The sequence below is a fragment of the Panthera tigris genome, chromosome B1 (assembly GCF_018350195.1).
Source record: "Panthera tigris isolate Pti1 chromosome B1, P.tigris_Pti1_mat1.1, whole genome shotgun sequence".
NCBI classification, from domain to species: Eukaryota; Metazoa; Chordata; class Mammalia; order Carnivora; family Felidae; genus Panthera; species Panthera tigris.
The window spans coordinates 132,519,004-132,543,083 of record NC_056663.1 but is presented as its reverse complement, the minus strand read 5'-3'; the positions used below and the strand labels follow the sequence as shown (position 1 = coordinate 132,543,083).

Sequence of the window (24,080 nt, the reverse complement as noted above, 5' to 3'; positions counted from 1 at the left end):
TAGACTAGTTTAAAAAGATTACTTTCCCCATCTGATTAAGATAGAAGGGTCAGCGAAATCAGGCCTTGGAGGAGATTACAAATTATTTTCAGGGCAAAAGGAAGTATATGTTTACAATGCCAAATTAGTGATGGGTAGTAACTGGGAATCCTATATTGTCTAAGTCCATTTATCCTGTAATCATAAATACATTAATGAATCTATAAAATACCAATAGTAGTTTTTTCTACCTACTTTATAGAGATGCCTGAAGGGGATGTTGCCTACAGAATGCATCCCTGTCTACAGATCAAAGGTGCCAAAAAGTAAAACACAGTGAGCACTATTACCTTATTTATATCCCACAGAACCAGTTTGCTTTTAAGTTTGGCAAATTCATAGGCAGTTAGTCTCCCAATTCCGTGTCCAGCTCCAGTAATCAGGACGATTTCTCCAGTAACTGATTTTCTCTTCTTAGGAATGAAAAGCTTCAGAAGCGACTCTAAGCTGAAGATGATCAGTAAGGGCAGAAGCTGAAGACACTGCAGAAAGAATTTCATCCTTTTTGTTGCTGCGAGCTTTTGGTGTGTTTCCTTTCACCAATCACTCTAAATTGCTTCTGGAGGGCTGTTCCGTCCAATACCAGAGAGGATAAAAGCAAAAGCAAGGAAGGGCTCCTTTATCAGGGAGAAACAACCAACTCTGAAACCTTTCCTTCCGCTGGGCTGGGCTTCGTTCAGCCTTTCACAATTGGCTCTGGCTGCAGTGCGGAGCTGCTGCTCGCCAGCTCAGAAATCTGGGAGGGACAAAGTCCGGAGGAGGGCAAGGCTTCCCCTTCTGGTCCTATTTGACCCACTACCTCTGGGTCTCGAGAGCCGACCATCTACGCTTAGCTGCCGCCTGCTTTCCTCTCAAAGTTACAAAGATAGCTGACAGTGTCCCTGGCCCGGGTCTGAGGCTTCTTTGAAACTTGATGCCCATCGTTAGCGAAGGGATGCAAATGTAGTTTCCTGTCTTGAAAGGAACGTGGAGAGAGGGGTCAGTTGTTCCATACCTTCCAAACCCGCCCCGAAAAATTATGCTGCCTCACATTTTAGTTTGAACTAAGCTCGATTCCCGGAGAGCAGAGAAAATGTTGTCTTTTCAAGGACAGCAATAATCAAGGTCCAGGAAAAATCAGATCGTATCATAGGGGATTGTTTCCACAAGGAGGATCAGTATATTTTTTTTGGATAACCTTTTTCACTCAACCTGTTAGAACTTGGAAAAAAAAAAAAAAAAAAAAAAAAAAATATATATATATATATATATATTACACTTTGGTAATTGCATCTTTATCCAGGTTAATAAATCATTGCCTCCAGAATGAATAACAAAATAGAAAATCACCTTGCATAAAGATTATCTATGTAATTTTTGGTTTAGTAGCCTATTTATATAAGTATTTTTAAAAATCCTAGAGATTGGTTACTGAAAAAAAAGACCCAACTCTGGGTTTCTGTGCAGTAAGAGCTTAATAATTGTCTGTTACATGTAGTTTTTCAATTCAGTTTTTGACAGTAATTGAATTTAGGCTTTTTGTGAGACACTATAGTACTTTGAAAAGAGGCTTCAGTCATGTCGGTGACAGATGGTCACTATATTTATATTTATACTTGTATTTATATTATTTATACTTATATTTATATTTATATTTATATTTATATTTATATTTATATATTTAAGAAGCCGGAAGGGGTGCCTGGATGGCTCAGTAAGTTAAGTGTGGGGCTTCTGATTTCAGGTCAGGTCATGATGTCACAATTCATGAGATGGCGCCCCGCAAGGGGCTCTGTGCTGACAGTGTGGTCTGCTTGGGATTCTCTGTCTGCCTCTCTCTGCCCCTCTGCTGTTTGTGTGCGGGCTGGAGCACTGTGCTCTCTCTCTTTCTCAAAATAAATAAAGACTTAAAAATAAATAAATAAGGGGCGCCTGGGTGGCTCAGTGGGTTAAGCGTCTGACTTCGGCTCAGGTCATAATCTTGAGGTTTGTGAGTTTGAGCCCCGTGTGCGGCTGTGTGCTGACAGCTCAGAGCCTGGAGCCTGCTCCCGATTCTGTGTCTCCCTCTCTATCTGCCCCTCCCCTGTTCACACTCTGTCTCTTAATAATAAATAAACGTTAAAAAATTACAATAAATAAATAAACCTTAAGAAAATAACAGGCAGGAAGATCACAAAAAATTGAAGTTCACGGGGCACCTGGGTGGCTCACTTGGTTGAGTGTCAGAATTTGGCTCACATGATGATCTCTCTGTTCGTGACTTCGAGCCCCACATGGAGCTTGCGGCTGTCAGTGCAGAGCCCACTTTAGATCCTCTGTCTCCCTCTTTCTACCCCTCCCCTCCTTGCACTCGCTTTCTCTCAAAAATAAACATACATTAAAAAAAAAAAAAGACTAAATTCTCCTTTGGTCCCACCAACATTTCCCCCTTGAGAGCAAAACATTTTCAGCAAGAAGCTAAATGCTTACCTACACATTTGTATAATGTCAAGAAATAATAATAAAAAAAAAGTGAAGTTCACAAAGAATTCACACTCCTATCTATCATCTGCAACTTTTTATTATTGCCCTTAAATCCACATTTATGATAGTATAGAAAGGTTACAGTTTCCAGAACTTTTTTCCACATATATTATCTCATTAGATTTTTTTTAAAGCCTCTTAGGAACTAGAGAAGAAAGCTATTTATTTCCCCATTTTATAAGTAAATAGATCAGTTAGATTAATTTTTTAAAGTTCCCACAGCAAGTAAAAGCATAACTGGGTTAGATGCAGGGTGAGGATTTGTCAAACGTTTTTGCCCAATACCTATACAAAGAAATCACATTTTACGTGTGTGTGTGTGTTTACTTTCATATATGTTGACTTTCATACATATTCAGGCTCTTTCTCTAACATTTTCTATTGAGAAAATTGTATTTAAAGAGAACTGGGTAGTTTTGACCCACAAAGTTGACCAGAGCTTCCCTGGTGTAGGGAAAAAACCCAGTGTTTTCAAATAGTCACACCTGAATCCCATATGTGTATGTGACTTTACCTCCCTAAGGATGTTTCCTAATTTGTAAAATTGGGATGTTACTAATACTTAACCCTATAAGATTCTTGTGAAGTTCAAATGAGTTAACATAAAGCACAGTATTCTATCAACTGTATGTAAGTTATAATTTACACTAATATAATTATAATGTGGATGGTTTTGTGAGTGATAATTAGCTACTAATTTGACACAGTGGCAAAGTGTGATTTTATATGTTTGTGGTTTTTAAAAATGCCTTTCATTAGGAGAGTTTAAAATGTTTTCTGTGTGCAGCATCTTAATTTCAGGCTACCCTTCTAGCTGTTGAAATGGCATTTGAAAAAGCGAGAAAAAAAAGGTAAGGATGTGGAGCGTTTCAACGATGTTTTGAGCAACGATGTCTTGAGTAGGCATTGTGCTAAGTGATTCACATATGCACACTTCATTTTCTCTTCCCAACAGTCTTAAGAAGTAGGTTTGATGAGATGTCTATTATATGAATAAAGAAACAAAGGATGACCTGAGCACACAGTATGAATGGAAGAGTTGGAATTTAGACCTAGGCCGTTATCACTATGTTATATTTCCTTCTTTTTTTAGGGCAAAGAAGAAAAGCTAAGCCAACCATAAATCACTTTGAAAATTCAAAAGAATCAAAACTCCTACTACTCATAATACTTCCTATTATTCATAACTCCTACAACATTCATAACACCTCCCTCTCATACCATTAGGTAACTTAATCCCTAATAGGCATTTGAGCACAGCTATTAAAACAAGGATTTTTTAAAAATATAATTTATTGTCAAATTGGTTTACATACAACACCCAGTACTCATCCCAACAAGTGCCCTCCTCAATGTCCATCACCCATGTTCCTCTCTCCCCAACCCCCCCCCCCTTAACCCTCAGTTTGTTCTCTGTGTTTAAGAGTCTCTTGTGTTTTGCCTTCCTCCCTCCCTCTCTGTTTGTAACTATTTTTTTCCCCTTCTTTTCCCCCATGGACTTCTTTTAAGTTTCTCAAGATCCACATATGAGTGAAAACATATGCTATCTCTCTTTCTCTGACTTACTTCACTCAGCATAATACCCTCCAGTTCTATCCATGTTGCCACAAATAGCAGGATTTCATTCTTTCTCATTACCAAGTAGTATTCCATTGTATATATAAACCACGTCTTCTTTATCCATTCATCAGGTAATGGGCATTTAGGTTCTTTCCATAATTTGGCTATTGTTGAAAGTGCTGCTACAAACATTGGGGTACACCTGCCCCTATGCATCAGCACTTCTGTATTCCTTGGATAAATTCCTAGTAATGCTGTTGCTGGGTCATAGGGTAGGTCTATTTTCAATTTTTTGAGGAACCTCCACACTGTTTTCCACAGCGGCTGCACCAGTTTGCATTCCCACCAACAGTGCAAGAGGGTTCCCGTTTCTCCACATCCTTGCCAGCATCTATAGTCTCCTGATTTGTTCATTTTAGCCACTCTGACCGGTGTGAGGTGGTATCTCAGTGTGGCATTGATTTGTATTTCCCTGCTGATGAGTGATGTTGTGCATCTTTGCATGTGTCTTTTGGCTATCTGGATATCTTCTTTGGAAAAGTGTCTAAAAACAAGGATTTTGAATTCCTGCCATTTTTTTTTTTTATCAGCTATGTGATACCTGGTTAATTATTTACCCTCCCCTGAGGTCTCAGTTACTTCATCTGTAAAATGGGTATAATAGCAGCTTGGTTGAGTAAATGAGATATTTAAAAAGCATACAGCATGACACCTTACATACAAATATACTTAATGAATGATAGCTATTACTGTATCTTAACCAGCCATCAGTAAGAGGTTTATGTTTGCAAGGCTGGCTCTGTAGAATGCTAGTGGATTCAGAAGGAAAGGTCGCTGTACTTATCAATTATATAGGCCAATAAAGAACAGTCACTTTTCTTTTTCCCCGTTATTCTAAAGAACACTGAGGAAGAACACTCAGAAATGATTGCCAGACTGTGCTAAAGGAGGTAATTCCAATAGTTTTTCAGTCATTCTGGGATAGAAGCCTTCATACTTGGTTCTGAAGTCTGAATTTTAGAGCTGGAGGGTGTCAGAAATTAACCTGTCCAAGCATATTTTTTAAAAAAGTCATGAATCTATGAATTCAAAGTAATGACTATATCTGGTTTAAAAATGGTTCAAAGGTGGGGCGCCTGGGTGGCTCAGTCGGTTGAGCGGCCGACTTCGGCTCAGGTCATGATCTCTCGGTCCGTGAGTTTGAGCCCCGCGTCGGGCTCTGTGCTGACAGCTCAGAGCCTGGAGCCTGTTTCGGATTCTGTGTCTCCCTCTCTCTGACCCTCCCCTGTTCATGCTCTCTGTCTCAAAAATAAATAAACGTTAAAAAAAAAAAAATGGTTCAAAGGTGCAGATAATAAAAAGACACAGTTCTGAGTCCCACCCTTGTCTAATTCTTCACATGAACTCCTTAAAAAAAATTTTTTTTTTACATTTATTTATTTTTGAGAGACAGAGACAGACAGAGCACAAGTGGGGGAGGGACAGAGAGAATGAGACACAGAATCTGAACTAGGTTCCAGGCTCTGAGCTTCCAGCACAGAGCCCAACACAGGGCTTGAACTCACAAAGTGTGAGATCATCACCTAAGCTGAAGTTGAGCCACCCAGGTGCCCCAGATAAACTACTTGTAATCTATTTAACCATCTCTTGCAGAATTGATTCCATGCCTCTAATAAAAGCTTACAGTGTCATTTCTTGGTTAATCAATAGTAGACATTAAAAAAAACTTCTTTTGTATTTATTTATTTATTTTTGAGAGACAGAGAGAGACAGAGCACCAGCAGGGGAGGAACAGAGAGAGACAGACACAGAATCTGAAACAGGCTCCAGGCTCTGAGCTGTCAGCACAGAGTCCGAAGTTGGGCTAGAACTCACAAACCATGAGCTGAAGTCAGACATTCAACTGACTGAGCCACCCAGGTGCCCCAATAATAGACATTATTAATTGATTTTCTTCTATGACAGCTGAGGATGTAGCTCACTTATTCCTCCCCTAACACCCTTCTCCTTATATATTCCCAATATAAATTATGTTACTATCCTTACTACTTTTGTTTGGTCATATTTAAAACTTTTACACTTTTTATGTCTTATTTATGCCACTGTATGATGAAACTTTCAGTTTCCCATTCTGTAAAAGGAGGGTAAGCCCTATTCTTTTCCTCAGGAGTCCATTCCATTTCTACCTCCCAATTTCTAATACCTGGTTTACTTTCATATGCTCAGGACTTACCATGCTGACTTTCTATTTTGTAACTGTAACATTTTCTGTGCTTGGTCTATGGTTGATTCTGAAAGGTAAAAGTCAACAGATAGTATTTACATTCTTGTGACTAAACAGTGGCCTTCGTTAGCAAAAGGCTCTTACTAGCGTAACTGGGACAGACTGGATCAGAAGAAAACACTGTCATCTCGAAACTATTCACCCTTGGCCTTTATGAAATCTGAGGCAGCATAACGTTAAAGCAAAAACTCTGAAATTAGGTTGGAATCCAGCTCTGTCACTCTCTAGGTGTGTGATTTTGAACAAGTCATTTAAATTCTTTGTTTTAATTTCCTTCAGCATGCATTAACTTATTAAGAGACAGGACCGGTGGGTGTGATGTTTCCACTGATTGAAAGAACACAAATGATATGAAGAAAATTCTTGCCTCAAGCAAAGAAAAAGAGGAAAGTAGGCTTCTTCTGACCCAGGGGTTTATGGAAAAGGAGAGATAATAGCAGTGAAGGTAAGTATTAAGAATGTAATAACTTGACTTCGACTCCAACCCCTACCCCTATATTACAGTTTGTCCAGTTCCAACTTTTATAATACCTATTTCTCTGTGTTGTGAGGAATAAAGTTTCCTACAGTATTAATGGCTTTCTGTTGCACTTGGGATAAACTCCTAATTCCTTACCACAGACCAGTAAGCCTTATATGATTTGGCTCTTGTGTCAAGATTTTTACATAAAATAAACCCGACCATTGTAGTTTAGTCAAATAGGGGCTTATTTTCCTTATTAACCCAGAACCACGCTATGCAGGACTTGTGCAACTACTTAAGGAAGTCATAAAAAACTCAGTCTCCTTCTTATACCCAATTCTGCCATCTATATGTGTGGCTTTTGTCAATAGGATCTCAAGATGGCTGCTCCTTCTCTAGGAAATGTGCCCTCCCTTCAAGCAGGAATAAAGGAGGGAGGGGAAATTGTGAAGGGTTACTAGTTCCTGCTAAATCAGCCAGTCTCTTTTGCCCAGGAAAATAATGGCCTTCCTAGAAAACCCACACAGTAGGCTACCACATTCATCTCATTGGCCAGGAAGGGTCCTGTGGCCCCTTTAGCTTCAGGGAGCACAGGGAGGTAAGTTTTTAACCAGACACATTTCTACATATGACATGGAAGAAGGGAGAATGAATAAATGGGTACTGGGAAGCAGAGGGCTATGTCCAGCATACTGGCCCACCTCTCTGGCTTCACTGCAGATCACACTTTCCCCAGTTTACTACTATGCTTTAGCACATTGACCTTTCTGTTCCTTGATTATGGCCAAACCCTTTCCTACCTTAGAGATGTTGCACTTGCAGTCCTCTCTGCCTGGAATGCTCTCTACTCAGCTTTTCCAGTGGCTGGCAGCTTCATGTCCGTAGATGTCTCTCAAATGTGACCTCCTCAGAAAAGTCTTTGCTGACACACTTCTCCTGTAATATAGTTACTCCAGCCTCAATTATTATTTTACACAGTAAGTTGTCTACTTCCTTCATAATATGCAATTCCTAGTTGGCTTAGTTATTTATAGTTGATTTATCTCCCCTAGAAAGTAAGTTTCATGAGAGCAGGACCTTGTTCATCTTGTTCCCAACTTTATTCCTGCCACCCAGGGCAGTGCTTGGTAAATAGTAATTAATCCATAAATATTTGTTATATAAAGAAATGGACAGAAAAAGGGGGAAACAGTTGGGATTTTTTTTTTTTTTGAAGTTTTAAGCTTATTTGAGAGAGAGAGAGAGAGAGAGAGAGAGAGAGAATGTGAGTGAGGGGCAGAGAGAGAGGGAGAGAGAATCCTAAGCAGGCTCCACGCTGTCAGCATGGAACCCAAAGAGAGGCTCGAATTGTAAGATTATCACCTGAGCCAAGATCAAGAGTGAGACACTTAACTGACTGAGCCCCCCCAGGCGCCCCAACAGTTGGAATTAATAGTCACTCTTATTTTTAGCGTATGTAAAATTGATATCAGTAATTACATACACTGCTTTCCTATTTCAAAACATTCATTAGGTAGCTTAGTTGGTAAAGCTTCTGACTCTTGATTTTGGCTCAGGTAGTGATCTCACAGTTGTGAGATCAAGCCCTGCATCAGGCTCCACGCTGAGTGTGGAGTCTGCTTGGGATTCTCTCTCTCCCTCTCTCTCTCAAAATAAATATTTTAAAACATTCTTTATTGAGGATCTTTTGCCTGTCTAACTATTGTAAGAAGCCCTTAGAGTTGGTATGTGGTTACTACATTAAAAAAACAACAAAACCTTCACTTCTCTCTACTTAAATTCTAATGATACCCATTTAATTTGGGATGTGGATAAATGGATGGTAATATAAAACAGTAAATATTCGAGATGGCATTTGGGTTCTACCCAAGAGTGGACTACAGGGCATGCTCACTACTCTAGCAGACTCTAGTACATGTCCCTGCAGGAAGGAACCCTGGAGACCCACTATCTGAGCTAATTATGGTACAGTCCTAGTACCAAGAAGTTGGTTTTGCTTGCATAGTTGTATAGTTCTTTAAGCTAAGTCTGCTCCAATCTCTCCTTAAGGAATGTAGAGGTAGAGGGGTGCCTGGGGGGCTCAAACAACTGACTCTTGATTTCAGCTGAGGTCATGATCTCAAGTTTTGTGAGATCAAGCCCTGCATCGGGCTCTGTGCTGGTAGTGTGGAGCCTGCTTGGGATTCTCTCTCTCCTGTCTCCCTGCCTCTCCCTAAAAAATAAATAAAAAAACATTAAAAAAAAAAAAAAAAAAAAAGGAATGTGGAGTTAGAAAACCAGAGCTTGAAGAACTTTCTATGAGAATTCCTTCCTGTCTCTTGTTCCTGGTCAGAGGTTTTGTAGCACACTGCCTTCTCTTCTTCCTAATGACAGTTCAGAGGGGCTGAATCTTTTAAACAGAGCCTAATTACATTTCCAGTTTAAGCAGAGTTTAATGGCTGTCAATGACAAGAAGGGCAAAATTTATCCGACCAGAGGAAGACATGTCCAGATATTTATTTTTAAAAAAGCAAACACACTTTAATAATAGTACTAGAAGAACTGCCAAAAAATAAACAAACCTAGATACTAGTTAAAGCAGTAAGGACACATTTTATTCAGTAATACTATTGTATGAATGAACTCAACTTCCCTGAAATAGAAGGCTGGAGGGTGCTAAGGGAAAGACACTGAGGGGTGTTAAGGGGCTGAGTTGATGATTCATGTGAGTAGGCCACCTGAGATGAAAGAAACTTCTATCTTTACCATAAGAGGCAGCAGTGCAAGTTGAAGAAAGATGCCCACTAAAGTTAGGCCCTTACCCTTTCACAGGCACTGGGAACTAACACAGAGTTATCTCCCTGAATGACTGCATTTCAGAGGGAAGATTTCTCAGATCCTTGAGGAAACAGTTCTGGCTGGTAGATTTATACATCACAAAGGTCAGGAAAAATATTTGTAACTCCAAGTCTAAAGAAATTGCTCTAAGAGAGGGGTCTAGGTTACTATTTGCCTATTGCAAGGTTTTTTCCTGGAATAGTCAATTCTCCTTAGCTTTTCCATGCAGGCATCTTAAGGGGGTCTCGGATTATCCTGGGGACAAAGCCTTAAACTGCTAGAAGCCATACTGGTTTCGCCGAGCCTCTTAGTGCAGAGGTTGTGATGGAGCTGTTATATGCCAAGAGTTCTGCATTCTGTAGTCATCAGAATACTTGTAAAAGTTTGATTAATCTGGTTTTTGAGACAAAATTTTACAATGTGTGTCTATACCACACCATTGAGATTGTATGTTATGTACTTAAAAGTTGCGTATTTGCCACATTAATAAAATAATGAATATAAAAGATGAAAGCCAGATTACAAACTGTTTTAGACAATCTGAATTACCAGTTTTCAGCCTGGCAGTTTAATTGTTGCCCCTTGTTTGTGCTGGGTGTTGCCTTGTATTCCTGCTCCAAGCAGCGTTCTTGGCTCACAGCTGGTTTACTCCTCCACAGGTTTGCTAAGGTCACATCCGGCAAAGCCTTGTCAAACTTAGCATTTGCAGTCAACAACTTGGTGAAAAAGGAAGAGAAAGCCTTAGGTGGATTGCGAATCTCTTAACTACCTCCTTTTCGGGCAACCACTTATTATTCAGATACTAGGTCCTCCATGGTTCACTACAAGAGCTGCTTGTAACTCCTTCCAGCCGATTAAAAAAAACAAAAACAGGTAAACAACGTTCAATCCCTTTTTTTACTTTCTGCATTCCTCTTCCGCCCCCATTCCAGCTCCCCACCTTCTTTTGTTTTCTCCTTTTTCTTGAGTTTTCCGGGTACATTTTCCCTCCGCCCAGCCCCAAGTACGCCTGCGCACACTGAGACGTCAAAGATCGCGAGCGCTGCGAGCTCGGCACTGCAGTTGCTTTACGGCGGGGTCGTAAAGTGCAGTCACTGGGGTCCGCGTCGCTGCTACGCAGCGGCAGGCGCTGGGAGTGACCAAGTGCTCAGCTGATTTGGTTGCCTGCGTCTCACTGTTGGAAGTGGGGGATTATTTGGGGAGGGCTCCTGGTTTTGTGTATTTTTGAGAAGAACGTAGATAGTCCTTTCCTGGAACGGGAGAGCGGCCCGGTCCTAGTGCCCGCTAATACTAGGGGCTGTGGAGCGGACGGAGGTTGTGGCCCTACCTAAGCGTGACCTTGCTCCGCGAAGCCGCCCGCGGGGCGCTGATGGCCGAACGCATTCTGGGAAAGACTTTAGCCACGGTGTCTCTCTCTGTGGCCTTGGCCTCTGTGACTGTCAAGTCCTTGGGCTGTTGCAGCATTCCGGCGTGCAGGTATTCCCCCTCCTAGTGCTGCTGGCTTCTTCTGAGCCCTTGCGTATGGGTGGGAACCAGCGTCCAGTGCTGCGGATTCCATAGGCTTTACTTGCGTCCAGGGTTTTTATAGTTGTATTTACGTTTTCAAAAAGGCTCCAAAATGTTTTATCTGCCTTTTGAGGAAAGCTAGTGGTAGCGATATTTCTTGGTGTCTGATATTGAAACTTGCCATCCTGCCTAAGCCACCAACGTTATTGTTCTCCGAGAGTTTGGATGTGGTGGTGTCCCGTGTCACTTTTTTTCGGATTAATACTTAAAATATTAAAATTAATACATGCATAAAGCTTAAAGAAGTGAACAGTAGAAATGGTGTAAAATGAAAAGTATAAGTTGTCATTCCTCCCTTCTACCTCTTATTTCAAATGTAGATATCTTTATCATCTACCTCTTTTTCTTGTTTTGCCAACTCGATAAATTTAAGGTTTTTTGTATCTCACACTGCCTCCTACGTTTTTTCTGTTTTTTTTTCTTCTCTTAATTCATCAGTAAACACGGTGTCCTAGATATTATATTAGGCACATAGTAATGAACGAGTTTTATGAGGCTGTCCCTCATTAAAAAAAGGAGTGGTTTTTAAAAAAAATTCCTGTTTGGCATGTCATGTTTCCTTTTGGCACAAAGAAATTCTCTTATATTCCTTCCCCGCCCCATTTTTGTCTTGTCCCTTTTTCTCTGGAACTCCTGTGATAGTTGTTGTACCTTCTGGATTGAATCTCTTCTCTTTTTCTTTCATTTTACATTCATCTTTTTGTACGATGTTCTTAGAGATTTTACTCAAATTTATCTTCCAGATTACTAATTCAGATTTAAGTCCTGTGCATTGTTAGTCATTTCTTCTATTGAATTGTAAATTTTGACAACCCTTTTTTCCCTGTAATTGCTCTTTTTAATAGCAGCCTTTTCTTATTTTATGGATATAAAGGTTCCTGAATCTATAAAAACAGTCATCAAAATAAAAAAAAAGTACCTTCTGTTTCTTGAATTATCTGTTATAGGTCATGGTTCTGTTAATTTTCAGTACTTTTGCCTTCTGTTTTTTCTCATATATCTGGCGGACACCGGTTTTTCATTTATATTTTGATTCATGTAGGTAATAGGTATTATTTTCTCTAAACGGGATGATTGATAGAATATTGGTGTCATGTGCCAGGGCACGTAGACTGGAAGGTTTCAGTTGAAGGTGTGTGAGCAGGTAACAGGTGGACAGGCTGGGAATCCTCCTCTTTCCCGTTTCTTCCAGACTAGCAAATTCTCTGCTGAGCATAGCTGCCTTAACTTTATTTCCTAGTGTGAACTGTAGTCCTATTAAGCCTAAATTGGTGCTATATTCTCTAACACCAATATTCACAGTAGAGGTCCTAATCTTTCATTTTAAGTTTGGGCTTTATCCCAGGGGCAAACGTAACTGTTGCTAACTTGTTATTTGGGGAAGGAGGACTGATTTCCATGTTACTGTCCCGCTGCCCATGACATTTGGGCCCACTTATTTCAAGCCTAAAACCTCTCAGCCCTCCTTTTATAGGAATGGCATCTCTCATTCACCCTCTTGTGCATATTTTCAAATATAGTTTGTTTTACTTTGGTTTTTGGTCAGTATGAGTCCATTTACTATCTATCTTCCTGAACAATTTCTTATTCACTGATGGTATCCTATTCTCTCTCCTGCCGTGGATTTTGTTGCTTTTTATACATCTTTATCACTTTTCAGTAAGTTTTGGGGAGGGAAGGAATAAACATCTATGCTTTTTATAATGTAACGTGGGTCAACCAAACTCCTATTAAAAAACGTAAAATTAAAAAAAATTACAAAATATTCTAGTTAAAGACAAAAAAATCAAACTGTAAATTTTTTATAAGACTATTATTTACTTTTGAGAGACAGAGAGGGGGGGGAATCCCAGGCATGCTCCATTCTATCATCATCAAGCCCCATGTGGGGCTCAATCCCATGAACTGTGAGAGCATGACCTGAGCTGAAATCAAGAGTCAGACACTCCACTCACCAAACCACCCAAGTGCCCCCAAACTGTATTCTTTGGAAGTGATGAATACTGTTTTTGATAGATGCTGCTAGAACAATGTAAAATTGCTTGGCAATTATTTTTCATTTTTATAATGCTGGGAACCCTAGGTGAACTGGGCTGTATCTAAAACTAGTGACTAATTACTGACTTTCAAGAAAAAGCCAAAAGTTAAGCCAACAAGTACGTGTTCAGTGTTGGTATCTTATATTGCAAGGCATTCTGGAAGAGGTGTAAGACATTTATCATTGAGAATTTTACCACTCTCAATTTGGGCAAATCCAGAAAGTCAGAATTTTGCAGTTGATTTTTGTGATTTGCCTCAATGGTTACAAATGTCTATTTTCTAGAAAAAAGTGATAGAACATAAAGATGTAGGGAGTGCTTTCAAATTTTCCAACAGCATCTATCAGTGACATGTGGAGAACAGTGTGTATTTTATTCCTGTGAAGACTTACAAATGTGTAAGCTAAAAATGAAGTCAGGATACTGTAGCCTAATCTTAGGAGCCTGGAATTCGAAACCAACTTGTTTGGGATTGGATCCTGATTCTGCTATCAGTTGTGTGAGCTTGGTAAATTTATGTAGTCTTTCTGGGCCTTAGGGGTCTTATTTCTAGAATAAGGATAATAGTATCTAACCTTAAGAGTTGTGAGGACAAATGAGTATATATTATAGCACAAGAACAGTACCTTGCACATAGCATGCACTATATACATTTAATTACTATCATGGCTATTAGTATTATTGTAAATTTGCTTTATTTCAAAGCACCATATCGATGTTGTATTTCTTCAAGTTTGACCATTTTGGGAACTTTTTTTTGCTTTGTGAAATGAACTTTATAAGCTATTGAATTCTCACGTGCTTGGTCAGGTGTATTTCTTGCACCAATTCATTTGTATAATAAAAGAACCTAGGCTGTATATGTATATATTACATTTATTCTTGTTCTGTTTCCTTTTGGTGTATCATGTTTAAACTGCGGATATAGTAGCAGCTTAGCACTTCTCAATGTGGTAAGATAGAGTCTGAATTTTTACTGTTTTTTACAAGTTTTTAAAATTAAATTTGTTTTGGAAAAGTAAACAATTAGGCATGTAAGTTTCTCTTGTCAGAGTGGGTAGCAGATTTGTGCTTGCTGAACAGAGAGTCTCCTACTTGGGAAAGAAATTTGGTACTTGGTTGGCATAGACTGGAACAAAATCAGTGTTTCCTGTTCAGCATCTCATCAATACTCTTACTTTACCCCTAAACCATGAAAAGTAACTAATTTTATAATAATTCATTAGATAGTAGGGCTCCATATGTAAAATTTTGCCTTTTTTTTTAAGTTTATTTATTTTGGGACCAAGAGAGAGAAAGAGCATGTGTGTGCACAGGGAAGAGCAGAGAGAGAGGGAGAGAGAATCCTAAGCAGGCTACCCTCAGCATAGATCCCTGAGATCATGATCTGAGCCAAAATCAAGAGTCTTAAGCTCAACTGACTGTGCCACCCAAGCACCCCATATAAAATTTTGCTTTTTAAAACACACATACCTGAAATCTGTTTGCCACTTTTGGTAAATACATGTGTTCCGTATCTGTTCCCTTTTATTGAGTATGAGTTTAGGGTGGGTGAGGAGGATCTTATTTTGAGAGTTCATTGTTTGGATTTCCAACGCTGTGGCAACTTAGGCATGTACAGGTCATCATAACCTGAAAATAATGATTCTACCACTTTTAAAAATTTTCTTTTTAAATGTTTTATTTATTTTTGAGACAGAAAGAGACAGAGCATGAGCAGGGGAGGGGCAGAGAGAGAGGGAGACACAGAATCCGAAGCAGGCTCCAGGCTCTGAGCTGTCAGCACAGAGCCCGATGCGGGGCTTGAACTCATGGACTGTGAGATCAGGACCTGAGCTGAAGTCAGATGCCTAACCAACTGAGCCACCCAGGGGCCCCATGATTCTACCACTTTTAATAAAAGTAGTTACATGTCAAGTGTTCTCCCACCTCACACTCATGAATAGACTTTTACTGTTTAAGTTTTCCCTGATTGTTGGCTATTTGACAGTACTTCACAGATGCAAGGTGAGCGTAAGATGAAATAGCAATTGTTTCAAAGTTTTTAAGTGGGATAAATGGAACAGTTGAATTACATATAAAGCTATAGACAAACAATATGAAAGAAACCATTTAGGAAGAAGAAAAGCTTGATAGTTTCTTAAAAAAACTATACTCTTAGCATATGATCCAGCAGTTGCCCTCTTTGGATTTATTCAAATGTGTTGAAAAATTAGATCCACACAAAAACTTGCATACTTACGTTTACAGCTGCTTCATAATTGCTGAAACTTGGAAACAACCAAGATGTGTTTCAGTAGGTGTGTGGATAAATAAACTGGTATACACAGACAACAGGATATTACTCAGCTCTGAAAAGAAATGAGCTCTTAAGCAATGAAAAGATGTGGAGAAACCTTAGATGTACATTGCTAAGTGGAAGAAACCAATGTGAAAGGGCTACATACTGTGTGATTACAACTACATAAGGTCTTGGAAAAGGCAAACCACTGGAGACAGTAAAAATATCCTTGGCTGCCAGGGGTTGGACAGGTAGGGGTGAACTGGCAGAGCTCAGGATTTTTAGCACAGTGAAACTATTACACTATAATGGTGGATTCATGTCATTATACATTGTTCAAACTAGTAAATGTACTGAGAGAATGAAACCTAGTGTAAACTGTGGACTTTGGGTGATAATGTGTTATTGTAGGTGAATTGATTGAAACAAATCTCTTCAGTGGGGCATGTTGATAGTGGGGGAGGCTGTGTGTGTGGGTGGGGGTTAGGTGTAAGGGGTGGGGCTGAGGATATTTAGGTGTACTTTGGGCTCAATTTTACTGTGAACCTAAAACTATTCTAAAAAAGTCTATTTAAAAAAGGGCAAGTAGGACCCCCTTGGCTACTTCTTCAATTTACACAGAGACAGGTAAATGGAAAATAAAACACATACCGCTCTTGTTAAAAAAGGTTGACAGAGTCTGGGCGCCTGGGTGACTCAGTCCTTTAAACGTCTGACTCTTGGTTTCGGCTTAGGTCATGATATCACGGTTTATGAATTTGAGCCCCACATTGGGCTCTGTGCTGCCTGTGCGGAGCCTGCTTGAGATTCTCTTTCTTTCTGTTCCGTCTTCTCTCTCTCTCTCTCTCTCTCTCAACAAATAAACTTAAAAGTTGACAAAGTCAGTGAAAGGATAGTGTTTCAAACAAGAATGGTGTATCAAAAGATTGATTAAAGGAGGTCTTGGGGAAATTTTGATGAAGGCTTTTAATATTTTTGCCAAAATTATCCCTTATGATTTGACTGTGAAGGTAAAAGCAAAGGTTGCTGTATTATGCAGTTACATAAGTTTCTTAATTTTTTTTTTTTTATTTTTTTGTTCTAAGGCTTAGTGTATAGATTTGGTTATAACTTATTGAACTAAAATGTTGACATTTATTTTCATAATTTAAAATTTCATTTTAAAAGGTGAAGCTACATATTCAAACTCTTTTTCACTACGGTGAAAATTTGGTCTCTAAAGTGGCCTTCCTCTGTTACTTTCATGTGAGGAAGGACTTCTTGCATCTATGGTTGGCGGGGCATTATGCCAAACAAGGGACATAATGTTTAGCTAAAACAGGTGTGCTCCTTGTTCTCCATTTGTTTACAGTCATGTGGCACCCTAACAAGTGTAAAATCACAATCGTAATTCAATGAAGAAAAAGAAAATAGAACTCTGATAGCAAGTAGCAGGGAGAACTTATTTCTCCTAGTAGTTAATGAGGAAGACTTGCTTGAGGAAGTGAACTTAGAAGTTCACTGAAGGAAGAATGTAGGTTAGTAAGGTAGAGGAGGAAGCTGTTGCTGGTCAGGCCATGTATGGAGAGGGAATGTGGGCGTTTTTAGGCACTGACAGGTCATTTGGCAAAAGCACAAAGGAGCGAGGTGGAGGGTGATAGGCAGTCCTTGTAGGTCAAGTTAAGAATTTAATTTTTTGGGGGGCACCTGGGTGGCTCAGTCGGTTAAGTATTCGACTTCGGCTCAGGTCATGATCTCACAGTTTGTGAGTTCAAGCCCCGCATCAGGCTCTGTGCTGTCAGTTTAGAGCCTGCAGCTTGCTTCGGATTCTGTGTCTCCCTCTGTCTCTTCCCCTCCCCCACTCTCTCTCTGTCAAAAAATGAATAAATGTTAAAAAAATTTAAAAAAGAATTTAATTTTTTTAAATAATTTTTTTCTATGCAAATATAAATACATAAATTGACCTAAATGCATAAATGTGATCACTCATACTTCCTTTTACTGGTATGTTCGGGTAGTTTTCTTTTTCTTTCTTTCTTTTGCTCACTTCCTTTTCTCCTTTTTCCTGTTGTTAAAAAGCAGAATTCGGCCAAGTAAATTGAGAGATCTAATAGACTTAATGATTTGTGAATTGCACAGCATGGGGTCTAGCAAGTAGAGGGGAGTGGGGAGGTGTTAAAATGGAAGGTTTTTATAGAAAGGAAGTGGAGGCAAGAAAGTTATTAGCACAAGAAAAGGATTGTTCCAGCCTAGGTTGCTTTTCCTTAGGGGATAGAGGAGGGGGTGTTGCTTTGAGGATTACCTCGTCTACCTTTGGGAGACAGACAGGGCCCAGGTGGCAGATTACCTCATTAGCTGATTAGACTGGTAAAGACTACATTTTTGGTGGAGGTTGAAGCTGCGATTAGATTAGGTATTAAGACTCAGTTTGAGGACTTGGCCTAAGTGACACCATTTTGGGCCAGTAGTTTTCTTTTTAACACTTTCTTATCCCTTCTTCCAAACCTCTTCCCTTTCAGAAAAAGGGTGAAGGGGAGAGCCACCCCCCTGTTTTCTTCCCTCCACCTTTTCCCTCCTTCCCTTCTTCCTCCCTCCCCTTTACTTGTCTTTCCTTCTTCTACCCACATTCACACCACATTCTCTAACCCATATTAAGAACTTGATGATATGGATCCTTTTATATTATTCCCATGCTCGTGAAACAAATAGTATAGACATTTGCAGTAGGCAAAATAATGGCTCCTAAAGATGTCCACATCCTAACCCCTGAGACCTGTGAATACTTTGCCTTACATAGCAGAGAAGACTTGACACATATGATTAAAGTTAAGGACTTTGAGATGGAAAGGGTATCTTGGCTTTTCCATGTGGGCACAATCTAATCATGAGTTAAAAAAGATGGAAAAATGTTTCCAGCTGTGGTCAGGGAGGACTATACTGAAAAAGGATCAAAGAAAGATTTGTTGTGTGTTTTGAAGGAGGAGGGAGGGAACTGTGAGCCACAGAATAGGGGTGGTTTCTGGAAGCTGGGAAGGGCAAGCAAACGGATTTTTCTCTAGAGCCTCCAGAAAGGAATCCAGCCTTGACAACTTGTTGATTTAACATTGGGTGCCACAATGATGCCGTTTTAAGTGTTGGGGTTCCGAGTGTATGGCCAAGAAAGAATTCTTGAGACTTCTTCGGTGCAAAAAGGTGATTTTATTAAAGCACAGGGACAGGATCTATGGGCGGGAAAAGCTGCCCCAGCATTGTGAGGAGAGACTGATTATATACTTGGGAATTGGGGGAGGTAAAGTCAAGGGAGGTTCCCAAAGGGATTTTCAAATGCTCAAAAAGACTCAAAGGATACTGGAGGCCTAGATTGTCCTGCTGAGGTTATTTTTCCCTCTAGCAAAGCATTAACATTAAGATGTAGGGAGTTCCTGCAGAAATGTTATACTCTGCCTGCCTGAAGTAGTTGTTGATAGGCTGCAGGTTATCAGGAAATTTAATTTTATCTGCCATTTCTTTCTGCCTTTGTTTCCCACATCATTGTGAGACCTGTGTCTGACTTATAACCTGTAGAACTGTAAGATAATAATTTTGCATTGTTTTCAGCTGCTGAGTTTGTGGGAGTCTGTTATGCAGCAATAGAAAACTAATAACATTATGTACATACTCTTAATTAAATATGTACTTATTTTTTGTTACTGCTTTTTAAAAATGGGATCATATTATACATACTATTCTCCATCTTGCTTTTCCTTTTCAACAATACCTTGTGAAAATACTGACAAATTACTTTATGTCATTATTTTTAATAGCTACTTAATGTTTAATTCATGGTGTGGCTCTTCTAAACCATCCCCATATTATTATGCATTTCTTTTACTTCCCATTGAACACTGCTGAAATAAGCATCTTTTATATATATAACTGTTTCGTTGTTGTTGTTGTTTGTGGGATAGATTACCAGGAATGAAATTACTGGGTTGAAGGATATAAATATATTAATCATTGTTGCCAGATTGCTTCTGAGAAAGTCAGTAACAGTTCACATCTCTACCAGCAATATTTGGGAGGTGGTGTTAACCTTTTTGAAGGTTTGTCAGTCTAGTTGGTAAAAAGAATTTAATGTTACTTTAATTTTCATTTTTTCATTGCTAGTAATTATAAATCATCTTTTTAAAAAATAATCTTTTAATGTTTCTTGGCTCTTGGATCTGCTTTTCTGTAACTGTTTAGTCCTGTAATTTGCCCAATTTTCTATTCCAGTTTAGCCTTTTCTTGCAATTTGTAACAATGCTGTATATTATAGATATTAATCCTTTGAATGTCATCTATATTACAGTCTATAGTTTGCCTTTCCCCTCTGTTGATTGAGTCATTAGTGCACAGCAGTTCTTAATTTTGATGTAGTCCAATTTATCTTTTTCTTTGTTTCCTGTGCTTTTGGTTATATCCAAGAAATTATTGCCAATTTTAATGTCATGAAAGTTTCCCTGTATGTTTTCTTCTACGAGTTTTATAGTTTTAGGTTTTATGTTTGGGTCTTTGAACATTTTGAATTAGTGTTTGCATGTGCTATAAAGTAAGGGACAATCTTCATTTGCAGGTGCATGTCTCATTTTCCCAGCACCATTTGTTGAAAAGACTGTCCTTTCCCGTTGAATAGTCTTGGTGCCCTTGTTGGATATCATTTGACCATATATGTGAGGTTTTATGTGTGAGTTCTCTGTTCTATCCCACTGGTCTCTATGTCTGTCTTTAGATACTGTTATCATTACTGTAGCTTTGCAGTAAGTTTTGAAATTAGGAAGTATGACACCTTCATTGATATGCCCAAATTCGAAAGACCCCCAAGAACAAACCACCAGAGTCCAGAGTCAAAGCCAAGCGGCAAGGGTCGTTTATTGCAGGTTCGAACCCGGACCTCCGCGCACTCGTTACAGGTGATGCTAAGAGGTCCCGAGCGAGGGTCTTACAGCTTCTTTTATAGACAGGCACAAACAAGTTAGGGATTTTTCGAGGTTACAGAGCTGTTATTGGTTGACATTTAAATTTGAACACTCAGCAGAACTTGATTGGTTCCCGCCTTTTTTTCAAACCACTCAGAACTTGATTGGTTCCCACCTTTAGGTCAGACCACAACCGGGCATGCCCTGGCTGGTTCCAGGAACGGCAGTGGGGGGAGGTCTTTTCTTTGCAGTTGTGAGTACACCTGGTAATTTTTCTCTTAGTCTCTCACCATCTCTTTCTTTTTCAGGATTGTTTTGGCTATTTGGGGTCCCTTGTTCCTGATCTTAGAGAAAAAGCTTTCAGTCTTTCACCATCACTCCAAAAAGTTGTGGGCTTTTCATATATGGCCTTTATTATGTTGAAGTAGTTTTCTTCTAGTTTGTTAAATGTTTTTGTGAAAGGGTGTTGAATTAGGACAGACTTTCTGCATTACTTGGGATGATCATGTGTTTTTTTCCTTCATTCTGTTAATGTGTATTACATTGATTGGTTTTTGTATGTTTAAAGATGCTTGTATTCCAGGAATAAATCCCACTTAGTCATAGTGTATAATCCTTTGAATGTGCTATTGAATTGTTTGCTGCTATTTTGTTGAAGAGTTTTGCATTGATATGCATCAAGGATATTGGTCTGTAGTTTTCTGATAGTCTCTTTGTCTAGCTTTGGTGTCACAGTAATAATGCTGGCCTCATAGAAAAAACTTTGGAAGTATTCCTTCCTCTTCAGTTTTTTGGAAGAGTTTGAGTTTTAATTCTTTAAATGGTTCATAGAATTCACCAATGAAGCCATTGTCTTTCAAGCTTTTCTTTGTTGGAAATAAATAAGGTTTGGTATCACCTTTTAAAATTATTCATATAACCCTTTCAAGTTTCACCACTTGCCTACAATTTTTTTTTTCTTTTTTGGTTCAAGAACCAATCCAAGATCACTGATTGCATTTAGTTTTTCTTTTTCATGTCTTTTTAGTCTGAATCTATTTGGAAGAGTTCCTCTGTCTTTCATGATGTTACCAGTTGACAGAGTACAGACATTTACTCTGCAAGTTGTCCCTTGACCTGGATCTGTTCTATATTTCATGATTAGATTCTGGTCATATATTCTTGTGAGGAGTACCTCAGAAATGATCACTGTGTACTTCTCAGTGTATGGTGTCAGGAGGCACAGGATGTTGACTTATTTCACCATCCTATCACATTTTGTTTGTCTTAACCATTTGTCTCAAAGTATTGTGAGAGCAGGGGAAGGGAGCTGTCATCAGTTCATCATGTTCTCAGAATCCTTTTTTCCACTTTAGATTGTTATGCCCAGAATTCGTGATCCCCAAATACCGCCAGGGAGCCAAGTCCGATGTAAAAGCAAAAGAGCCTTTATTCGAGCTAGCTCGAGCTCAATCCCCTACCTGCACCGAGGCAGCGGTGAGATACCAGGGAAAGAGAGCGAGTTTCAAAAGGACAAAGGTTTTATTGGGGCCTAAGGGCAGTTGGTGAGGTAATGGCTATGGCCTCAGCCGATTGGCTGGGGAAGGGTCCGAGTCCTGTTAGGCAGGTGAGGGGGGGGGGGTTACTCAAGGGGAGGAGGTGTGGTCAAGGTGAAGGACACAGAACAAGATGGAGTCGGCCGGTGTAGGCCCACCCTTTCAAGATGTCATCACTTAGGGTCATTAGGGAATTTAGCCTTTATTTTAAGAATAATGAGAAGCCATTTAAGTTTTTAGGCAGGAGAAGACATGAAACATTTTTGTGTATGCTGTGAGGTAGAGGTTCAGTTTGTTTTTGTATACATTTTCTACTTATTTCAGCTCTGTGCCTTTTTTTCTTTTAATGTTTATTTATTTTTGAGAAAGAGAGCAAGCACAAGGAGGGGAGGGGCAGAGAGAGAGGGAGACACAGAATCTGAAGCAGGCTTCAGGCTCTGCACTGTCAGCCCAGAGCTGGACCTGGGGCTTGAACCCATGAACCATGAGATCATGACCTCAGCTGAAGTCAGAGGGTTAACCCACTGAGCCACCCAGGAGCTCCTCAGTTCTGTGCCTCCTAATGTTACTTTAAATTTTATTCTGAAGTTTACAATTTGTATATTTATTATAGTCTGACTTCAAGTAATATTACATTACTTCATGTACAATGTAAGAACCTGGCAACCGATATTTTCATTATCTTGTCCTTTGTACCATCTTTGCCATACATTTTACACGTGTGTTAGACTGTAGACCATTTAAAAAAAATGTATTCCCTCACATCGACTTAGTTTTCTTTTACATTTGTTTTTATGTAATTTTCACAACAAACTTCTCCAACTTTTGTGCTAACAAAAGTAAACCTGTTCCTTTTTCTCAGCTAAAAGAAATTCAGTGAGTAGATTCAACTAAGATCTAGCAATATTAAAAAAAAAATTCATATTTGAAAATAATTTTCTCACAGATGTTGGGCTTCTATACTTTGAAGTTCAAAAGTATGTTTTGGGGTCTTTGAATTAGGTTCTTTATTTTTTAATTTTAATTTTAAAAAATGTTTTAATGTTTATTTTTGAGAGAGACAGAGCATGAGTGGGGGAGGGGCAGAGAGCGAGGGAGACACAGAATAAGAAGCAGGATCCAGGCTCTGAGCTGTAGGCACAAAATCCAACATGGGTGTGGACCCGTGAACCATGAGATTGTGACCTGAACCAAAGTTGGATGCTTAACTGACTGAGCCACCCAGGTGCCCCATAGGTTCTTTATTTTTTCTATTTTGGTATGTATGTAAAACATTTTTCTTTTCTTTTCTTTGTTTTTTGATTGTTTTTTTTTTCTTTCCAGAAACTCATTTTTATCCTGTGGGTTTCATCTTAACTCCAACATCATGTCTAGTTCTAATGGTGCCAAAGAGAATTCGCACAACAAGGCTCGAACATCTCCGTATCCTGGTTCAAAAGTCCAACGCAGCCAGGTTCCAAATGAGAAAGTAGGATGGTTTGTTGAGTGGCAAGACTATAATCCTGTGGAATACACTGCTGTCTCTGTCTTGGCAGGACCCAGGTGGGCCGATCCTCAGATCAGGTGAGCAAACTAGTCAGTGTTAGCTGGTAGCTGGGTGTAAGACGGAGAAGAGAATGATTGTATTTGTAAATTACCATTTTGATAGCTGAAAAATCATTTTCATCTAGTGCTTGACTTTGTTATAAAGCAGTTTCCAACATTTGGCTGGGATTCTTTCTCAAGCTAGACAGTCCATGTTTGCTTATTCTTTTGGGAGTTTTATGATCCTTCCAAAAAGGTAAATCTATTTTACTATGGAGATTTTTGTTTTATGAGGTGACAAGTAGTGGTATCTGTTTTCATTTGTTCTGTTTAGGTTATCAGTAGAACATCTCTTATTGTTATTTTCCACCATAGCTAGACTTGTATTTGAAGTAGTGAAAATATTTTTCAGAAATTTTTCAGATTACCAAGAACAGCATGATGATAAAATTGGAGTAATGTGATAAAATAGAAAAGGGATAAAGAAGAAAAAAACTCAAGCAAAAATCCTTTGACTAAATTCATAGAAGTACATTGATTCACATTTTCTATTT

At 39.1% G+C, this 24,080-nt stretch overlaps 2 protein-coding genes across 8 annotated transcripts in view; one reads left to right on the top strand and one right to left on the bottom strand.

Moving 5' to 3' along the window:
* HSD17B11 (hydroxysteroid 17-beta dehydrogenase 11) overlaps window positions 1-7,730 on the bottom strand; it is a 41,972-nt gene extending 34,242 nt beyond the window's left edge. The window contains exons 1-2 of one of the 2 annotated variants that reach the window (XM_042984217.1): window positions 7,649-7,730; window positions 330-993 (exon numbers count right to left, since the gene is read on the bottom strand). In XM_042984217.1, coding sequence (XP_042840151.1) covers window positions 330-539 — 210 coding nt within the window. In that variant the 5' untranslated portion in view covers window positions 540-993; window positions 7,649-7,730. The remainder of the gene's footprint in view (window positions 1-329; window positions 994-7,648) is intronic. The other variant, XM_007074709.3, reaches the window with a different exon arrangement.
* A 9-nt stretch (window positions 7,731-7,739) lies between these two features.
* Window positions 7,740-24,080, top strand: part of NUDT9 (nudix hydrolase 9) — a 39,491-nt gene continuing 23,150 nt past the window's right edge. The window contains exons 1-3 of one of the 6 annotated variants that reach the window (XM_042984212.1): window positions 7,740-7,825; window positions 10,325-10,538; window positions 23,326-23,565. In XM_042984212.1, coding sequence (XP_042840146.1) covers window positions 23,369-23,565 — 197 coding nt within the window. In that variant the 5' untranslated portion in view covers window positions 7,740-7,825; window positions 10,325-10,538; window positions 23,326-23,368. Of the gene's footprint in view, window positions 7,826-9,176; window positions 9,770-10,229; window positions 10,539-10,748; window positions 11,142-22,129; window positions 22,282-23,325; window positions 23,566-24,080 lie in introns of those variants that run through there. The other 5 variants (XM_042984215.1, XM_042984213.1, XM_042984214.1 and 2 more) reach the window with 5 other exon arrangements.